Consider the following 19,815-nt stretch of genomic DNA (forward strand, 5'->3'; position numbering starts at 1 on the left):
GCTGCCAAAGCGAGTCCAGCACACTGCTTACCTCCACCAGTCCCCAAGGGTCTCCCCAGCATCCCAGAATGGAGCCAGAAGGTCAGGTCTCATTAACAGCCCTGGCATGGGGCCAGCAAGGGCTCTCCAGGAATATCCAATGCATCCAGACTCTGGCTCTGAAGTGGAGAGAGGGCAGGGACAGGGCACTACCCACCTAACCTGGACCCTTCCCAGCTGCCAACCTGACCAGGGCCCTTTTCATTTCCAGGGTCAGGAGCCTCCTATTTGCACCAGCCAGAGATGCTGGCAGCTTGTAGCAATGCCTGAGCCCAGCTTACACCTGCTCCCATGAAGGTCCCATAGTGGGAGTGAAAGACCAGGAGCAAGGATTCATCAGCAGGAATTCACCCTGGTTTTGGCCAACTCAAAATGCCTTTGACTAGAAAAGCAGCATATACCAGATCTCCTCTTCATGTATCACTTGGCCGTTCCTGCCACAGTCTGCTCTTTTGATATACTCCCTATCCCCATTCCTTGCTTGCTGGGGCTCTCCAGCATCCTCTGGGGCCTCAAGGGACTTAGCCCCCTGGAACCAGACAGGGTTAGGGCAAGTCTCAAAAGAGTTTTTCTTTCCTGCTCTTTTCCATAAAGAACAGCCATCCCCATAGCCCAAATACCCCTGCAGACTTGATTTTCCCCTATTATCTTCTTTTGCTCATTGAGGTCAGGTAGATGCCCTGCCCCTGGCATCGACCCTCTCCATCCCCACTGCCCATACATCTCTTGCACCCTTTCCTGCCTCATTCCCCTCCCACTGCTACCATCAGCAGCTTTGGCTTTCTGTTGGTTAGTACTTTGTTCCTACTCTTCTGCAGGAAGCTAAGTCATGACTTTCTCCTGAAGCCCTTCTTGCAAGGCTCTCCATCTTCCCCTTTAGTCCCCATCTTGCCATGGTCTGCTCTCTGCTGCTGCTCTGGCCCTCCAAACTAGTTTGCATAAGTGCAAAGCCCTCAGATACTTACAGCTGAAGCAAATGAGCCCTAAAGTGCTAACTGGAGGAGGCCACAAGTGTACCCTAGCGATGGGATCACCAGGGATCAATGCTGCTGCTTATGTTTTCCGTAAGTATTAGCTACTGACTATACTTGGCAACTGTACCCTGAGCTGAATAAGCATGTGGCTGTTTCCTTCTGGTCCAGGGAAAAGAAACAAACCAATTTTCATACACAGCTCACACTTTGCCCAGGGCAACCCCAGCCCTCCCAAGGGCTGTTCTGCATACAAGACCTTCAGGAGGCCCCCAGAGTTCATAATGCAGGGAGCTGGCAGGTAGATTCTCCTAATACTCTATGAACAGCAATCAAAGGGATTCCAATTCTGGGAACTGCAAGCTTATCATTTCCAAGAAACCTGTGATGTTGTGTTCCCCCCCGCCCCGTGGCCTCTGAAGCCGATTCCTATTCCCAGCTGACAACTGCCAGAAAGAGCTGCAATTTCTATAGCTGTGTAGTGGCTCCATGAAAAGATTTTCCTCCTGTTAAGCCTAAACGCCCTTTGACCTGTAGCATTTGTGTCCTTGAGGCTACCTGCTCCCTACCAGGGGCTACCACCATACCAGCCCAGTACAGACAAGAAGGGACTAGCCCCTGCTGCAGCCTCCAGCCTGCAGTGAAAGGGAGCTACAGGCAAGTGATGGCTGGAAACCTGTAGGCAGAGGGATGCTGAAAGGCTTCGCACCTCCCATGCGGAAACAGCGGCCCCAGCTGCCTGTTCAAACAACAGCTGTCCCTCCCTAGGGGCTGTAACTGGAACCAAGCAGGGAATGAAGAGATGCTGTGCAGGGGCAAGGCTCCCTGTACTCCACTGGAGGGGAGCTGCTGCTGACACTGTAGGCATCAGTCTTCAGGCTTCTGAGCAAATAAAATTCCCCTAGCTCACAGGGTGGGGAGGGCAGGCATCACTCCTGGGCACAACCCCTGCAACCACAACATCTGTAGTTAGCCCAGCTGCCATGACAGGCCAGTTTTAAGGGTGCCAGTGGGACAGGGTAGCTGACCCAAGGGCACCATCAGCAGGTACTGCCACACTGCAGGGCACCAGTTGCCCACCCTTAACATAAGCACATTGCTGGAGAGCAGCCATTCATAGATCAGGCACTCACCCTTCCAAAACCTGTCACTCCTGTAGACCCACTGTACAGCTGGTGACAAGAAGGATTTGCTGGCAGCTGGTCCCATGTGTTCACCAGCAAGTGCCCCCCAGTTGCAGACAGAGTGGTGCTGGGCATTCCTGGGGAGGAGGGCAGGTGTCCACTGCACATCTTTGAGCCCAGCAAAAGTTTTTGGGAAGCATGTCTTCCAGAAGCATTGCTCCAGCATGATGACCAGCTACTGCAGGACCCAGGAGACTTTTATATGCAAAGATTTAGTTTTTTTTCATGGAGATTGCCAAGTTTAGATCAAATATTTTTCCCCCAAAGTTGTTAGAAGTCTGGGAATTCTTCAGAGCTTTGGTGACCTTATCCAAAACAGTTATTGCAATAGTTATCCAAAATCACCTAGAGAAACTCCATTTAAAGCAACTTTTTTGGGGCAGGCAGCAGTTAGCCTTCTGAAACTTAGGAAGGTGGAAAGTTTAGAACAATTACACAGTCTCCAGTTTCCCGTTTCTGCTTTACACAAGCTATGTGAACTAAGGGCTTCAAGCAGTTTTGGGAGGAAAAGTCATGGTAAGATCTCATCCTTTCTGGCTTTATCGATTTAAATCTCCCCATCACCTGAAGACAAGGAAGCATCCAGTAATGCTGAGAGGAGGGACAGATACTCACTAAGAGCAGTAGCTCCCCACGCCACCAGCCTGTGTGCTCATTCTCCATCCCTCTCTTGCACTGGCTGCCCCAAATCCAGGCATCCTCGCCTCCCACCAGCTCTCTGTCTGCTCTTGTACTCAACTACCCCATCCCCAAACCCACCCATCCACCCCTCTCACAGCCCCTGCATTTCTCCAGACATCCTTCATTCAAGCATTTAATTCTCATCCTTCAAACATTTCCCTAAGAGGGCCACAAATGCAACAAGTTCAGCTTTATGCTTACTAAAATCCTCATCCACTAGGCATGCGATTCTCTGCTCACCTGACTCCAGCTTCCTTCCCCAAGCCCTTTCCCTTCCATAGCTCTACAATAAAACAAGACTGTTTCTGGGCATGTTGCTTTGTTCCTGTCCCCTCTAGGGATGTGCTACTCAGAGTGCAGATGCCCACATTGATCAAGCACCTGCATAGCATAGGAGAGGTACCAGCCTGGACACTTCTTCAAGCACAGGCACTGACCCAAGAAGGGAGTGATGGGACCTAGTAGCTCCTGGGCTGATGATTTGGGTAGCCAGGTCAGAGGAGTTGAACCTGCCTAAGGAGGACTGAAACAGTGCTGAAGAGGCAGTTGTGCAATATACCTGGCACTGACACAATGGTCTTTGCTAGATCCAATCATCACCTCTCCCAGTTGGCCTCATTCCCTAACAAGCAGTCACAGGCCCAGGTCCCTTCATCCAAGCCCCCACATTTCACCAGCCAACATCTCTCCTTCCCAGCCAACGCTGTAACAGCAATGACTGAAAAGTTGTAAAATTATTGTAGTAGCACCTCCAATAAGGACCACTCTCTGAAGAGCCCAATATCCACTCACTGAGGAGTACTGTGATGAACCTTGAGATCCTGAAGTCCAGACAGACCCACCAACAAAAGCACTCAGTGCAAAGAAGCATGGTGTGCTCTGCTCTGTAAGAAACTGCACAGTAAATGGAAGTGCTCTTGTTCCCTTTTTCACATCTCTCAAAGGATGAACTAATTTTGTCTAAAAAAGAAAACACGTCATAACTGATGCAAGATTTGACCCAAAACAATCAAGTCAGATGTACTAGGGACACTGGTAGCAGGCAGAACTAGGCAACAGGAGGAAAGAAGGGCTTGCACAACCACCCAAGAGCATCAGAAGTCTGCCTCTGTCTGACTGGTGTTTTTTTTTCTTGCCTGCACCACCCAGCACATTTTATAGGGACTGGCTCTTCAAACAGTTGTATCTTGCTGCCTTCCTAGGACACGTCCAGCAAGTCACTGGTATTCACAGAAGTGGGACTACCCTGTAACTCTCGTTATTGGTCAAGAAGCAGCAAAAAAAAATATGAAGATGTTATTGTAGGTCACATATCCATGTCTGTGGTTTAGAGTCAAACAGGAGCAGCTGACAGTCTGCCCTTTGCCTCCTGAGAGTCTATGAACCAAAGTGTCCCTGGACTCCAGCCACAGCAGGACTGAGCTGGTTCCACTCTGATCACTGGCCAGGGATGCAACTGCCACTTCCTTTCTCCCCATAAGGTCTCCCAGTTGAATGTAAACATCATGGCATGGGGAGATATCTGAACTGCTGATCAGACTTTGCAGTTGGAGTTTGCTTTCCACCTCATGCCCCTCTCTCCCAGAGATCCCCAGCTCCTAAAGCAGTTCACAGGACCACATGCAAGAGATTACCATATAGTATAGGTGGTTCAGGCTGCTTTTAAAGGGCATTTCCATGAAAATTCCTAGTTTTATAGGTTTATTAATTTAAATGCATAAAGACATCCCCCAATCTAGTCTACCAGGTACAAAAATATTGTGGTAGGCTACATGCTGAAGATGTTCATTTGACGCTTTCCTTCACTTGAGTAGAAAGTTAGACCACTATCAGTTCAAGTTTTCAACTGGTACAGTATACCAGGTTGCACTACACAGCATCAGCAGGTCATCCAAAACTTGAAGGCAGCATCCTGCCTACCAAGAGCAAGGATGAACTGCAAGAAGGGCTACAGACTGGATAGAGAACAAATCTGTCTCTAGAGGTTGATACTTCAATTTTGATACAAGCCGAGGAGGTTGCCCTTGGCAGCATAACTCCTGTGCAATCTACAGTGAAGAGTTTCTCTATCTTTTCCAGGTGAGATGCTGGAAAGGACATGGACAAGGTCTCCTTGCAGGGCTGACAAGCATCTCATCCCCATTCCTCTTGAAAGGGGACTGAGCATGTTGGGCATCACACCTGCAGGGTGCTTCCCAGCCTCCTGTCACCCATCTAGTCTCATGGGTGTACTAGAGCTCAGCTGCACAAGTGCACCTCACCTTGAGAGAGCCCATGCGGAGCTGCTGGAATCATCCAGACTTTGGAAGAGATGAAATTTGTTAAGAGGGAACTATCAACCTCAAGGTGCAGCTGGTGAAGATTTAAGCGAGTGAGAGAAGCCAGGACCAGGCACTTTAAAAGAGGTGAGAAATGCTGAAAGGGAGAGCAGTGCTACTACATGTCCTTGCAGTAAGCAGCCATGCCCTGGGTCTGCAGGACTTCTACACTTTCAGGCAAGGGGAAATGGAAGAGAATTCTATCTGCTGTTACTCAAGATTTCCTAACACAGCTAACCATGACTTACTTTTTGACCTCTGACACTCGTGGCTTGCAAAATGGCCAGTTACATGCTACTGCACAGTGTGTCAAGCTTTTGCTTTTAGAAAGCTTTTAATTGGAAAAGCCCTTCTAATGAATCACTAAAGGGCACGATTTGGAGGCATCTACCTAGTAGCCCACTTTTGCCCTAGAAGCAGGAAGCAGTCTGCTCAAGTTAAGCAAATAAAATCAATACACCAGCTATACTCCTGCAAAGAAATCCATAACAGAAGAGCCAAGAAATCAAAGCCATTAGTTGTCAGAAGGGCTCACAGTCTGCGTTTCCTGGTGCACAGCTTATTTACAGCATGTTTCTAATGTCAAATTAGGTTTCCTAACTCTTGGTAAAGCCTTGATCCTTGTGACTAAGGGGCTCACTGGAGATATCCTTCTCCTTCCAAAACTTACAGACTTGTTTAATGTCTCCCACTGGGTAACCTGTCAGAATAATTAACATGAGCAACATCAGGAAGGATCAGAGTTGTAAACAAGTATATACCGTGGAAAAAAGAGTTTCTATTTTTCAAGGACAAAAGCTCATCAGCAAAGGGGCTGCCTGCTTTTACACCAATCCACTGCTATACCACATCACCACAATGCCTTAGTGCCAGCCCTCTTTCTCAGCCTTCTCCTCTTATTGGCCTAAACCCTTCCTGCCCAAGGTTAGATTTTAGCTCATTGGGCAGATACCTGCTTTTATTCAGATGTTCACAGACACACAGGTTTTGCTGATGCAAATGCAGCTGCACTCTAACCATTTACAGCCAAAGAGCCACAGTTGGCTTCAGTATGATTGCCTTACTCTTCAAAATTGCATATTCCCAAGTTACAGAGTCCAGGATTAGAGAAGAGGCAGAGATTAGGACAATAAAATGTAGCTGGCCCAAGCGGCAACCAGCATATTCCATCTTCTGGTCTTTAATTTGCCTTTTTGAGATGTTAGGTTATTTATGCCTTTGCCTCTTTAAATCTCAGGTGTTTTCCCCCCACCCTTACACTAAAGCTGAAATCATCATGCAGTTGCTGAATCTTTACTTGGCAGTCTGACAACAGTGCACATAAGTATTGTCTTGTTATCACTTGCTCTAGAGTTTAACTAGTGCAAGTCCAGCAAGTGAGGCAGGACCAGGTTATTCACTGAAGACACTGTTACCTGTCACTATGCACGTGAATTTAGCATCAGAGTCCTCGGACACAGAACGGGATTTGATAGTGGTTTCAAATAGTGGCTGGGTTTCCTCCGTCAGCTGAGAAATGATTGTGCAGAAGGTGCTCCTGGAAGATTCAAGAAGCATTTCTTAGAGATCAAAGTACTAGAAAAATCAAAGTGTCCACTTTCTATCTTATCTCAGAAGCCTGTGTTCTTGTTTTAAATGCCCTCCTTCCCTCCCACCATCCCTACCTAGGTTGTTCACAAGTCCAGTCCAGTGTCAGGATATCTGACTGTTCTTTTCACTCTTAAGATGACCGAAAATTAAAGTGTCATTTGGGAGATGTTTCCTTTGTCTTGGCCCTTATGGCTATTGGGGTAATGAATGTCAAGAACCATCTTAGTTTCTGATTATACCAGGACACTTCTTTGATCAGCCAGCAGGCTCACAGAAAGACCCTAAAAAAAGTCAGCTTCACATTCCCAGTACTGCACCGTCAGTGTTTCAAGTGTTCTGTTCACTGGGGTTTTACTTTATTTGTGTAAACTTCATATGTAATTTCAGGCCAAGTACAAACTGAACACATCTCCCAAACACAAGCCCTCTTTGAAAGCTCTGCATTAAGAAAACCTGCCTGCTGCAGGGACAGGTCACTGAAGGAGACCTTGAGCCTGGCTTGCAGCTTTCTGAGCTCAGGAATTATATGTGAAGCTGACATCCATTCCCTGTTTAATCTCTCACTGCTGCAGGTAGGCACTTAAACTACATACTCCATGAGCTCAGGCACTGACCTCAAAGTTCAGGTTGGGACACCCAAATAGCCAGAACTATCCAAATAGTGCTGTCTATGAAGCTCAGAAATGGACCTTAGATTCTCCAGTCATTTAAGCGCTAGTCAATGATAGCAATAAGTCACCATATTCATACAGCACTGCCAAGCCTGTTGGAGCTTCACCAAGAGAGGCCCCAGAAGATCTGGGCTTTCTGAAATAAAGGAAAATTATTTAATTCCAAGTTGGGTCTTCATTTGGATAGTGCTCTGGGGCTCTTGGAAGGAAACAGCTTTTTTCATTTTTCCCTCTGCAATTAAAACACTTCACATTTACACTAGGAAAGAGGACCTGAAGGTCTCAAGTACAAGGATCTTACAAGAAACAGCAAGTATCGCAAGAGAACTGGTAGCTGGCAGTTCTACTTACATAATTTTCAGTAGTGAAAGGCATTCCTTAAGTGATCAGCTTCTAGAGACATGCAAGAGATCGAACAAACCCCCAAACCATTCCTGACACAGCTCTCCACGAGCAGAAGGGCTCATAGCATGTGGTGAGGGCTCTGTGAGGAGGACCCTGGCCTCACAAGTAGGATGCTGGTGCTGTTGCTACTCATGCTCTACCTGCTGAAGCAGTAGACTTGTTCAGGAAAAACAAACCCCCTCACATTTAGCATGAACCCAGCAAGGTCAGGTGCACAGACAGACTGCACCAGGACTAAACTGCACACATGGCTGAAGGGTAAAGGATAGCTTCAGCCAGAGCAACTACCTGTTTCATCCACCCAGAAAACTTGCCTGGAGGCCACAGTGCTATGATTTTCACTCTGGCTTCCTGCTAGAATGGGTCTGTAAGAGGCACAGGGAGATTAATCCCCAAGTAATAAACTGGGATGCAGCAAGAATGTCACCCAGTTCCCAGGCACTTTGTGTTGGGTAAGGGTGTGGGATAGGGGCAGCTAGGGCTGTTGTAAACTTGACTCATCTATTGAATGAGGGTTATAAGCCCAGTCTGCATCCAAACATGTGTGGGATGGGGTAAAAAACAGGTTCCACAGCTTAGACTGTTTTCTGTGAAAATCAATGGCCCCCAGGAGACTGGTCCTGGCAAGCAACCCTTCATACAACTCCAGGGCCAGGAAAGGGTTTGAGAGCCAACAGCTGTTTAAAACCAGATAAACCTTTCCATGCTCCAACCTCAAGAGAAAAAACTTCCATTTCCAAAGATCAAGGCAGACAATCCAGTACCAAGGCAGTTACTGGTGGGGTTTTGATGGCCCCTTCAATACAGATCCCCAGCCCTAGACCAGTAAATGCCTTTTAGATCCACATAAGGAACTTCCCAAGCATCAATAGCATCAATGAACATGTCACACCCCAGCAGGAGAGCAACCAGATCAGCATCTTAAAAAAATAAAGTGATGTGCACACACATAGTGACACTTGGGACCAAGTTTAATCCCAGTACCAAGCCAACGGTATCAGCAGGCAGCACCAAGAATAAGTCTGGTCTGTTCAGTGCAAATCCCACAATCAGGTGAAATTCAGCAAAGGCTACTGAATGGTTTAGGAAAGCAGCATCGCCAGAAGCTGGGGGCTCCACAGGCACAGCCCATGAATCAGAGGACACTTGCCCAATGTACACTTGGCAGAACGCCCTGGAAGGTCTATTTAATCTTTCAAAGAAACCATTGTATTAGTCACAGGGGGGGTTTAGAGACTGCAGCACTGTGGGGCTCTCAGCTGACTCACTCCAGCTGCAATGAGACTTGTCCAATTCAAATTGCTTTCTAAACCAATAATTCAGAGCATGCAAGAAATCTGATACAAAGCAGCAGCCGCTGTTCCTCTGGGCCTTCCTGAAGTTGCATCTTTGCTACAGAAAAAGCCCTGGAGCCTAGGAAGAAGACACCAGCAATTCAGTAGCCTTTTTACATTAAAGAGAGATTTCCATACAAAAGCAGTATGCAGGAGAGGGAGATTTGAGAAGTATATTCCTCATCATCATTTTCTTTTCTTTACTTTTTCAGTTAGCAATCCCACAGCTACCTGCTTCTGCAGCAAGCCAGTAATGCCAGCTGATTTCCAAATGTGTTGTTTTGCCCAAGGCAAAGTACATTTCAAGGCAGAGTTCAAATGAATGAGGACCTTTATAATAAAGCACAGGATGGCAGGAGAAGAAGAATATTTCTTCTTTAAAAGTTTCAGGGCAGGCAAATTAATTTTTAATGTCTCTGCATGGAATTCTCACTTTAATATAAGGCAGCTGAACACCCATCCTTTGGCTAAGAGAGGAGTATTTCTTGCACCTTAACACAGGAATTGTGATGAACGTTCACTTTGCCATCTGCAGTTCAAGCAAGAATTAGGGATCCAATCATGCAGAGTAAGGCTGTTAGATCACTTCAGGGCTCTCTACTAATTAATTAGTACCAAAGCATTACAGATTAATTATGTGCAGTCAGATTCAGCAAAGTGTTTGGTCCGAGCAGTTTAATGCATTGTAGTTTTACCTTCCTAAACTGGAGGGAGAGAATCTGCTGCTTGATAAGCTAAGCAAAAAACAGCATAAAAATCATTAGACAGAGAAGCATGGAAGGGAGCTGAAATAAACCATTACTGAGACTTATTAATGATGAGTCATTTTGCACAGGTCAGAGTTCCTATTAAAAGAAGGTACAGCTGCCTTACTGAGGCTGACTGCTGGGATGAGCAAGCCACATTGTCAATTGAAATTAAAGGCTGTAAAAATGAAATGATCATTAACCACAGAGAGTAAGTGTAAGGACATTTATACAAGTAGGTTTCCAAGAAGCAGCACCTGAGCCTTCCATGCACCTTCCGCAGCATTGAGCTCAAAGCAGGCAACTCCACGCCAGATGTTCGATTAAACAGCAGGCAGGAGTACAGACCGTTGCAAGCCCACTTCTCTGCTGGCAAGCAGGTGGCCTGAGCTGGTCACCCTCCATGCTTCCAAGGACAGCTCTTTGGAGAAGCTGAAAACTCTCTGGTCACTATACACCGCTTTTCAGCTTGCCAACCAGATCACTACGGTCTGGCAAAAAATTAAAATAAAGGAAGCAGACTTTACAAGAATCTACAGGTTTTGCTTTCTTTGCAGGAACATGCTATATCATTAATCAATTCAGAGGGGAAAAAATAAATAATCAAATACCCAAGTCCTACACAAGGGACACCCAGATGAGCTACTTACCCATGGCCACCAGCTTTCCCAAAGGAGGGTCTTCAAGGACTCACATCCTAGTCAAAAGGCCATATTGCCATACTGTGGCAGCAGCCCCTTGCAGGCTGTAGAAAGTAACCTCTTGGAATTGACCTTTGCCATCAGGAGCAGGTTCCTCAGACCCTAAACTCACGCACATGGCAATCAAGAGCCTAAAGCTGACTAGGTACCAGCTAGTTAACAGCATGTAAGCTCAACTGTTTAAGGACACCAAGATAGTGTTAGTTTTGCCTATGCAAAAACTTCACCATACAGCCTCAGAAATGACTGCAGCACAGACTTTGAGATGCAGGTCAGACTCCCACATAGGTATGCACAGACAGATCAAACCTCAACCTTCTGCACTGAAGACCACTGTTGAACAACCAAATGTCAGTGCTTTATGATGACATTAAAGAAGACAGCATGAAGAATCAAGAAGGGTCTCCTACCTAAATGACTACCTCCAGGCTCTGTGTGAGTCTCAATCACACTGAAGCCAGCAAGACTTCCAAGTCTTGCCCTAAAAATGACCACAGAGTGTCTCTGAAAACTGCTGTGGCCAACCATATACCACTTCCACCTGTGAAGACAGAACCTCCACACAAACAAGTAAAAAAGCTTGAAGGCCTGATACTTTACACAAATAATTGCCCATTTTCATTGGGAAAAAGCCCAGCACTGAAGAGCTCACTGGCTCCTCTCCTTCAGATCAGGAGAGCAAAGACAGAAACTTCAGACAGCTGCTCAGAAGTAGCTTTAACCCAACAAACATGGGTGGCACTTGCCCTTTTGGCAGCAGCTTCACCCTCTCCACCCCCAGCCACACAACCCTGATCTCTCCCCAGTGCCAAATGCTGTTCACACAGCCAGAGGATGAACAGATTAGGCATTGTCCAGCTGGAAAAATCAAACACTAACCATAACAGGCAGATGATCAGCCATCCATCTTGCATGCACTGTGCTGGCCCATGGGAGAAGTCAGACAGAGGAACTCTGTCTTTCCAGCTAAGCCCCACCACTTGGGGCATCCTTTTAAGCCCCATGACCTTTCCAGCACTGCAAGACACGCCTTTGTGTTACCTGCCTTACTGACCAGCATGTCACCTTGTCCTCATCACTCCCAGCCACCCTAACAGGTAAGAGCTCAAACTGCACCTCCAGCTGCTCTCGCCCTACCCTCCCAGCTGGATCATGCTTGCCCCTCCCCACAGCCCTCCCAAGCAAAGCAGCCACAGGTGATCCTGGGGGCAGGAGCACTGAGTGTCCCTGTGCTCTGGGCTGCCCCCAGGTAGCTCTGTCAAGATGATGAGTTGCATTTCCAGCTAAAGTAGTCTCAACCACCAGCTTTTCAACAGTAAATGAAACCCAAAACATTCCGCATACTAGTGCAAAAGAAACATCCTTTTAGCCTCCAGGAATACTAAGGACCTGAGCATCACTTGAGGAGCCAGCAGGGAAGATCCTAAAAGCTTACTGGAGAATGCTAGTGTAGGCAGAAGTGTGGTTTTAATCACATTTTCTTGCATAACACAAATGGGGTGGTGTCTTGGCTTGGATGTAAAGAAAATCACTCAAATAGCAAGAGTCAGAGTGAAGGGTGCCTGTGCCATGAACCCCTTGTGCTCATGAATGTGATCAAACAGTGAGCATTGTCCATACTTTTTTCTAATCCCCAGTGTTGAGCACACAACCTGTGTGTGAAGTAGTGCTAAATACTGGACTTGGCAATTCTTGAGGAGTTTTGATATTACCCAAAGAAAGAGGTCATCACCACAAAGATCCATGTATTAACTAAAGTTTAACCTTAAGGAACCAAGCAAAATTTGCTTTTCATGCTAGAGATTTAAACCCAGGAAAGGCAAGATCAAATTCTGAATGGTTCAGTCAGAAGAGCCCTGCCTGCAGGCAGCTGGTGTTTCACTTAATTTTAATTATGTTCACAGCATACCTGCATAGAGCTGCAACGGCATAACTATATCAGACTTAAAACCAAATTTACCTGCTTGGAAACAGGCAAGTCCTAAGCCAGGCATGTCAGACACCCCAGCATGCTTAGCCTTGATACTCTCTGGAACTGGGCTGTGTCCTATGCTCCGCCGAGACTTGTTAGTGCACACAGTACAGGACTCCACTAATAAAATGCAGTATCAGCAGTAAATGTGTCTCCCACAAGCAAGCTTGGGGCCATTATAGTTAATGGTCGAAAGCAAATGCTTATCTTATCCTGAGGAACACATCTAAAGTGGGTGCATCAAGGACTACAGGTACTGGTTTCTCTCTACTGGAGAAGAAAAGCTCAGATAGGTCTGCTCCAGGCATTTCCAGTGCTGGTGGGAAGAAAACCTCCTGGGGCACCTTGCATCTGTGAAATGAAGCACAGCTTTTTAAGAGCTAGCCCTAAAAACACAGGTTTAGTTATTAACTTATTAACTGCTGATGCACTGGACCACAGAATTATACCCCTCTACTATGTACCTTCTACCAGCCTTGGTTCTTTATACTCTGTTTCATCAAATGCTTTCAAAAATCCTTTGGACATTTATCATCCTCTTAAAGGTTTTAGCCCTTCAGCTACTCACAATTTTCTTCAGAAGTGAAGACAGTCTTCCCTGGTTTTCATGCATTTGCCAAATTTTAGTATTGCTGCAAGGACAAGAGGCAGAACTGTCAACACCACTCACTTTTTTTAATCACTAAAAACATTGCTCAAGTCTATGGCCTAGGCTGGTACATCACCTCATTGGCACTAAAAAGTTAGCTGCTTGGAAAAAAAAATTAAGTCTGGCACCTTTTCTAACCCTCTCATACAATCATTGCATGAGATTCCCCTTTTTTTGTATTTTCTCTTCCTGAAATAAATCTTTCTCCTTCCAGCTCACGTCCTCATACAGAAGTTGACAAGAGCTCGGAGACCCTGAAATAGGCTTCACAGTGGCTTCATCCTCACATGTACGTCAACTTGATCTGCTTCAGCTGCAACAGTTATTAATAAATTTCAGTGCTCTTCTACAGCACGAAAACTGAGCCAGACAAGCTGCCCAGCGCAGCACGTAAACAACAAAATGTGTCAGTGACAGCAAAGCCGAGATCTCCAAGTCATGTTTTGATGGAAAGAGCATTGCACAAAAGCTCCTCAGAAAAGCACACCAAGAACCAGCAGCCCTTCCATCCCAGCAGCAGGACAGAGGGATGGCCCTGGAATCCCCTGCAGATGCTCCCTCTTGCTGGCACTATGACCCATGACACTGAGCATATTTTGCACATGCAGACTTCCAAGTATAAGATTTCCTATGAACTTGTCTTCCTTCAAGGTTAATACTACTTGCGAAAATACAAGCCACTCAATGTCTTTTCAGCTGTCAGCAGCAAACCCTTTTCAACATTTAAAAGCCAACAATGAAGCTTTCATGTACATATGGTTATGCTTAAGGCTTCTTTCCTGCCATGTGTCTCACTTCTTATCAAGCGCTTCATGCACACACAGAACGAGTGTGTTTGTGTTTCATATACCATGGCAGTAATTATCAGCAATCCTCTGATAAAGCAGCTGTGAGTGCTATGGAACTGTACAAGACACATTGTTATTTTACAGACTGGAAAGTGGATGTATGGAGTCTTTGCTTGTCAAGGTCATGGAACCAATTTATGTCAGAGCTGCAGAAATATGGCTGTGTTTTCTGCAAGTAATATACTTTGAGCTCAGATGGACATACACTTGCATGTAACAATTTAGAGCTAGATTTCATTAACAGAGGATGTGGAAAACAATAAATTAAGTTACATGCTCCTGTATCAGCCTCTGTAACACTCTGAAGGTGGCTCAGATATGTGTTTTAACTCTGAATTATTGCTGCTTGTATGGTCCAAATTAAACCAAATTAAACAAAGCTAGTTGAAAGACATCAAGGAATGAGAAAGGACAAAAGCAAGCAAAGCAAATATTGGACAATGAGATGCCCAGGAAAGCTGACATCTTCCTGGTAACTCATTGTGCATAGATCTTTGTGGCTGTGTGTTAGAAAAGAAGCAAGGCAAAAATATAGCTGTTTGTAATAGCACCTCTGCCTTCCTCTTCTTGGACTGAGTGATGCTGTAAAGGTGTGAGGCTGAGCCAGTCAGTATGAGATAACAGCTTCATTCACCTGAGAACTTCTACCCCTTGCTGAAACAGTGCAAGGACAGAGCAGTTTTTAACTCTATCTCCTGAAAACTGCCTTTTCTGTGGCACAAGAGGTGCCTCATTCAGAGGAGACCACACTCCCCCCTCAAATGGGATCCCAGACCTGGGAAATGTCTGCATTTACAAGGTTCCCAGAAAAGCAAAGTTCACATGTGATAGTCTGTATTTTAACAGTGGTCCTGAAGGACACTGTCCAGCTCCACATCTTGACCTTCCAACCTAGGTTATCAGCTCATCAGCCCACATACTCAGCTCTGCTTGACTTTCAAGGAGATACCGCCACGAGGCTTTAGAAAGGGGACTCAAAAATGCAGTTTGGGATTATAATTTGCTGTGCACAACCACCAAAGAGCCCTACTGAAACAAGGCATCACTGTGCAGATAATTAAACCAATAGGAAAAAAAAGACACCTCTGTCTTAAGAGATCTCATGGACTGGAGATGAATCCATTAGTGCCTTTACTTTTGCCTTTCCAGTGAGTACTGGATGTCTCTCCTTTCAGAGTTTGGAACACTTTCACCTGACAAGACAGATGGGCTTAATTTCCTCAGATGTCACAACTGGTTTCTCATCAGGGATTTACACAACTTGTTGCCAAAAGCAAGGTCCCCCAAGAAGTTACAGGTACCCAACTGCTGAAGAGGGAACTCTGAGCTAAGACATCTAAATATGCTTTTCAGGAACTAAGCACTCCTGCATTTTCAGCTCACTTTATTATAGTAACAAGTCTTCCACCTTCATTTGTTGTTATGTGCAAAGCAAGAGGTATAAGATTGGAAATTGTTTTAGAGCCAGAAAAGCCAGGTGGCAAGGCACTCTCCTGAGCTCAACTGCCACTGCAACCAGAGGCAGCCATCCAAGAAAAGATCGAAGGCAGTGTCACTATACTCTATAAATATCTGCATATGATGAAGCCATGACAGTAGAAAGATACTTAAGCAAGGAGGCAATGCTGTAAGAAGGCCAAGGAGCAGACATCTGCATCAGACAAGAGGTGCAGATTGCTTCCAACAAAGAAGTTTGCCTAGGACTCACATGAAGTTTTTACATAAAATTGTACCTCTGCATAAAGACATTCTCCAGACTCAGCTAGTTCTTACAAAAAGTACAGCTGAAGAGATGGCTTGAAGTTGTGGCCCATGAATGCAGCTAAGTCAGACCCTTGACAGGACTGACAGCGGGACTGACAGCTTCTCCTCTCACTTTGTCAAGTAATTATAATCAAGTGCTTTGAGGCATACATTTTTTTGGAAAAAAACCCCACCAAAACATACTACCCCAAAATAAAAAAAGTCCTGTCAGCTGCCAGGGCAGGAGGCAAGTCACCATGATCATAAGCTGCTCTTCACATTATCTGTCATCAGGTATGTTAGAAGACCAGCAAGGGAAAGCCAGTAATTTTTTGCCACTGAGCTATCTGCTCACAGGGAGGATTCTTTCTGAAAACCAGTTCCCAAAGCCACAAAAAGTAACTATCCTGAATACTCTTGTTTAATAAAGGGATGATGTTCTATTGCCATTTTCAACACCTCTATTCTTTTGGCCCCTGCAGCCCCACCTCTGACAAATTCTACAAATAAAAAAACAGAAAAAGCATATACCAGTTTCCAGATTATTATCCTTCAGTTTACACAACACCTTTTTCATCCTATAGGATTAGGAAGACCCAGTAAGACCACCCAGACTAATCTCTACATGGTTAATGAATGCAAGCATATAGGTGAAATGTTTATAAGTCACTCCAGAAGCAAGGATTCCTAACCTCAGTTTCTTTTCATAACAATACTTTCATGTCCATAAGCACATCTACTGCATCACTACACTCTCTGCTGCCCTAAGTATGGGTGAAGAGAGCATGCAAGCATTTCAGTTAAACACCTACAAATACATATATAGACAGCAACAGAGAAGCCTGAAAAAAAACAGCCCACACTTTCCTTGGATCAGAATATCCATTTTTGCTTTTTAGTCATAACAGCAGCAGCCTCCCACCACAATTCTGTGTCTGCATCACTTGTCCAATACTTTTATTAGCTCTAAAGCCACCAAATTCAAATAGGTTCTGCATTAAAGAGAACTGCTGAATGTTATCTGCCATTAGGGATGTCACTCATCTTGCTTTTCAAGTTCTCCAGGCAAGCTCTCCAGATGTTCCTGGATTTAGTTAAACTCGTAATTACTTTCTGAAAGTCCTCTTGCTACACTATTCCACTCACTCACTTTCCCGAATTGTTATGACACATTATTTAGTTATAAAACCAAGAGGCCCACTTCATTCAAGCCCTTGCCCCACATCATAGACAACAAGTTTTCACACATCCTGGCTCAAGTCTTCAGCACTTGTAGGCACTCTCAGGTATGTGCAGGGCATGATACTTCTATAACACTCCTCCCTAATTCACTGGAGAAACTAGAAGATGTCAGGGAAAGGTTAGTTTTTCTATTTAACAAATATTTATTCACTGCTTCTTACAACAGAAGAGACAGCCACCGAAGTTAGCAGGCAAAATGAAATTACCTTGCCATTGGCTTGCCAACCAAGTACATACGTAGGTTGAAAACTGGATGGCACAATTTGTGGAAATTGAATGCACTGCTGATTTAAGTGTGGCAGTACAGCGTCCCTTTACCTGCAAAAGCCTTAGGAAAGTGTGGTGCACCCACAAGCTGAACTTGTCAGGCTAGTGCAATGTGTTCAGGACTCAGAGCTTTGCAGACATGGGCTGGATTTACTGTGCCTGAGCCACAGCATTGACCCAAGCAGAAGACACCAGGCTCACTGCATGAGAGCGCTACATCACTCTGTGCCTGCCTCAATGGCCTTAAGGAAAACTTCAACGATTTGGGGAAGTTGGCTGGGAACACCAGAGGTATTGCTCACAGGACTGATGAGCCCTCCTTTATCAGTTAAACTGATTAAAGCTGCAATTTGAACATACTGAGGGGGGAATAACAGTTCAAGCTATAGGCAACCAGAACACCTTGACATCTTATTTATTAAGGACTCTCTCTACTTGTAATCAGCAGAATAGAGACACTGAACTCCAATTTCCTTTGCACAGTATGGCCTGACAGCACAAATCTGTTATCGACGCTGTGTGCACCTGTTGGTGCTGAAGACACCAGGGTATATAGACAGACTGCAACTAGATCACACACTGCCGTACAAGCACAGAGGAACCAAATTAAGGCAACTTAACTTTGGCATTACCCTAGTTTTAATGTCTGACTTCCTGGCAGCACTTTAAGTCTCTTTTGGTCCTGTATTTATTTTTACAAATGTCCTATTCTTTGAGGCAACAATGCATAACATGCTGGAAATGGATTATTTATGTCATTAACAGGGAAGAGGCACGCTCATTTCAAGAGCTTACAGACTGAAGAGCACTCCTACTGAATTAAAAGTAGTTGATAGGCTTTATTTTGAATAACTAACACAATCTCGGACAGCTTTGCCTTCGCTGGCACGCTGCCTCGTATTTTCATACTTGCTAACCTCTGCCAGTCTCGGTATTTAACGTACCTTCTCCCATGCAAACAAAGCCTTATTCCTACCACAGGCCCCCTCCTACGGACACTTCCGACCTAGGAATGCTGTTCTGACCACTGCTCAGCCCGACGATGAGGGTGGGCGGGTGGTGCCGGGCACGGCCTGCGCTCATCGCCAGGGCGTCGGCGGCCACCCGCGGCCCTCAGAGCTTCGCGGCAACGCCGCACACACCTGCCCGCTATAAAACAGTGCGCGACGCTGACAGCCTCTGGCCCGTTACAGCCGCCAAAACCCACAGCCCTTTTCTGGGAAGCAAGGGGCTAGCCTGCAGCAGAGGAGAGCTTTTGGAGATCCAGAGCCACCGCTCAGCGTTTCAACCCCGCAGCAGATCTCGGGGGAAGGAAAGGCCCAGGCGGCCCTGCCTCTTCCACCTCGGCCATCACCTCGGTGCGGCCGGGGCTGGGGTATGGCCTCATGGGCTGGGCCGCCCGCCCCCGCTCCTCCACCTGCCTCTGAGCCGCCTCCCGCAGGCCCCGGGCCCGGCGGCGCACGCACTCATGGCGGCGGCTGGGCGGCGGGCGCCCGCTCGCCCCAGCCCCTTCCCCCGGCGCGGCCGCCCTCACCTGTTCCGCGGCCGAATGGCCAGCAGGTAGCTGCGCCGGTCGGGCCGGGAGGCCCAGGCCGCGCTCTCGGCCTCCTCCGCCCCCTCGATGCTGCCCGCTCCCCGCCCAGAGAGGCCAGCGAGGACTCGGCGGGGCGAGCCCATGGCGGCGGCCCGGCTGCCCCTGCTCACGCCGCCGCCGCCCGCCCTGTCAGTCACCGCCGGCATTTATAGCCGCCCCGCATATGCCGCTGTCAGTCGGGGGCGGCGGTGCCATGACGCGGCGGCCCGCTGCCCGCCCCCCCAGGGGCCTGGCCCTGGCGGCCTTGGAGGCCCGGGCTGCCCGGAGGCCCGGGCTGCCCGGAGGCCCGGGCTGCCCGGAGGCCCGGGCTGCCCGGAGGCCCGGGCTGCCCGGAGGCCCGGGCTGCCCGGAGGCCCGGGCTGCCCGGAGGCCCGGGCTGCCCGGAGGCCCGGGCTGCCCGGAGGCCCGGGCTGCCCGGAGGCCCGGGCTGCCCGGAGGCCCGGGCTGCCCGGAGGCCCGGGCTGCCCGGAGGCCCGGGCTGCCCGGAGGCCCGGGCTGCCCGGAGGCCCGGGCTGTGTGGGGCCTGGCAGCCCAGCCGCCGCCTCCTCCTTCTGTCATTGCCAGCTCTAGTTCATCTTTTTAGGAGTAAGGGGGGGGGGTGTGGTGTTGGGTTTCTTTCTTCGCAATAACTCCCACCCCCTGCCTCAACTTGGAGGATTTCTCGCACCTGGAAGATGTCTTGGGATCAGCTAAAACACTCCCCGATTTCTTGCAGGCACCGCTCAGTGCGGTTGTGGCAGTCGCGTCCTGGCATTGGCCTGAGAAGTGCCTCATGCCTTGGAAGCCTGGTTTTTATCCTGGGCTGCCTGAGAGAAAGTCTGTGATGGTATTTATTGAGTCTCCATGAAAAGGGCAGCACA

The 19,815-nt window shown here is 47.3% G+C and overlaps 1 protein-coding gene across 4 annotated transcripts in view; it reads right to left on the minus strand.

Moving 5' to 3' along the window:
- The window catches only part of ALPK3 (alpha kinase 3), a 34,532-nt gene extending 15,413 nt beyond the window's left edge, over positions 1 to 19,119 (minus strand). Inside the window, exons 1-2 of one of the 4 annotated variants that reach the window (XM_037394834.1) lie at positions 18,896 to 19,119; positions 6,609 to 6,730 (exon numbers count right to left, since the gene is read on the minus strand). In XM_037394834.1, coding sequence (XP_037250731.1) covers positions 6,609 to 6,730; positions 18,896 to 19,101 — 328 coding nt within the window. In that variant the 5' untranslated portion in view covers positions 19,102 to 19,119. Of the gene's footprint in view, positions 1 to 31; positions 2,909 to 3,667; positions 4,105 to 6,608; positions 12,964 to 13,180; positions 13,245 to 18,895 lie in introns of those variants that run through there. The other 3 variants (XM_037394835.1, XM_037394836.1, XM_037394837.1) reach the window with 3 other exon arrangements.
- Between the last annotated feature and the right edge of the window lie 696 nt (positions 19,120 to 19,815).

This window comes from Falco rusticolus, chromosome 7, assembly GCF_015220075.1.
Source record: "Falco rusticolus isolate bFalRus1 chromosome 7, bFalRus1.pri, whole genome shotgun sequence".
In the NCBI taxonomy this organism is placed as follows: domain Eukaryota; kingdom Metazoa; phylum Chordata; class Aves; order Falconiformes; family Falconidae; genus Falco; species Falco rusticolus.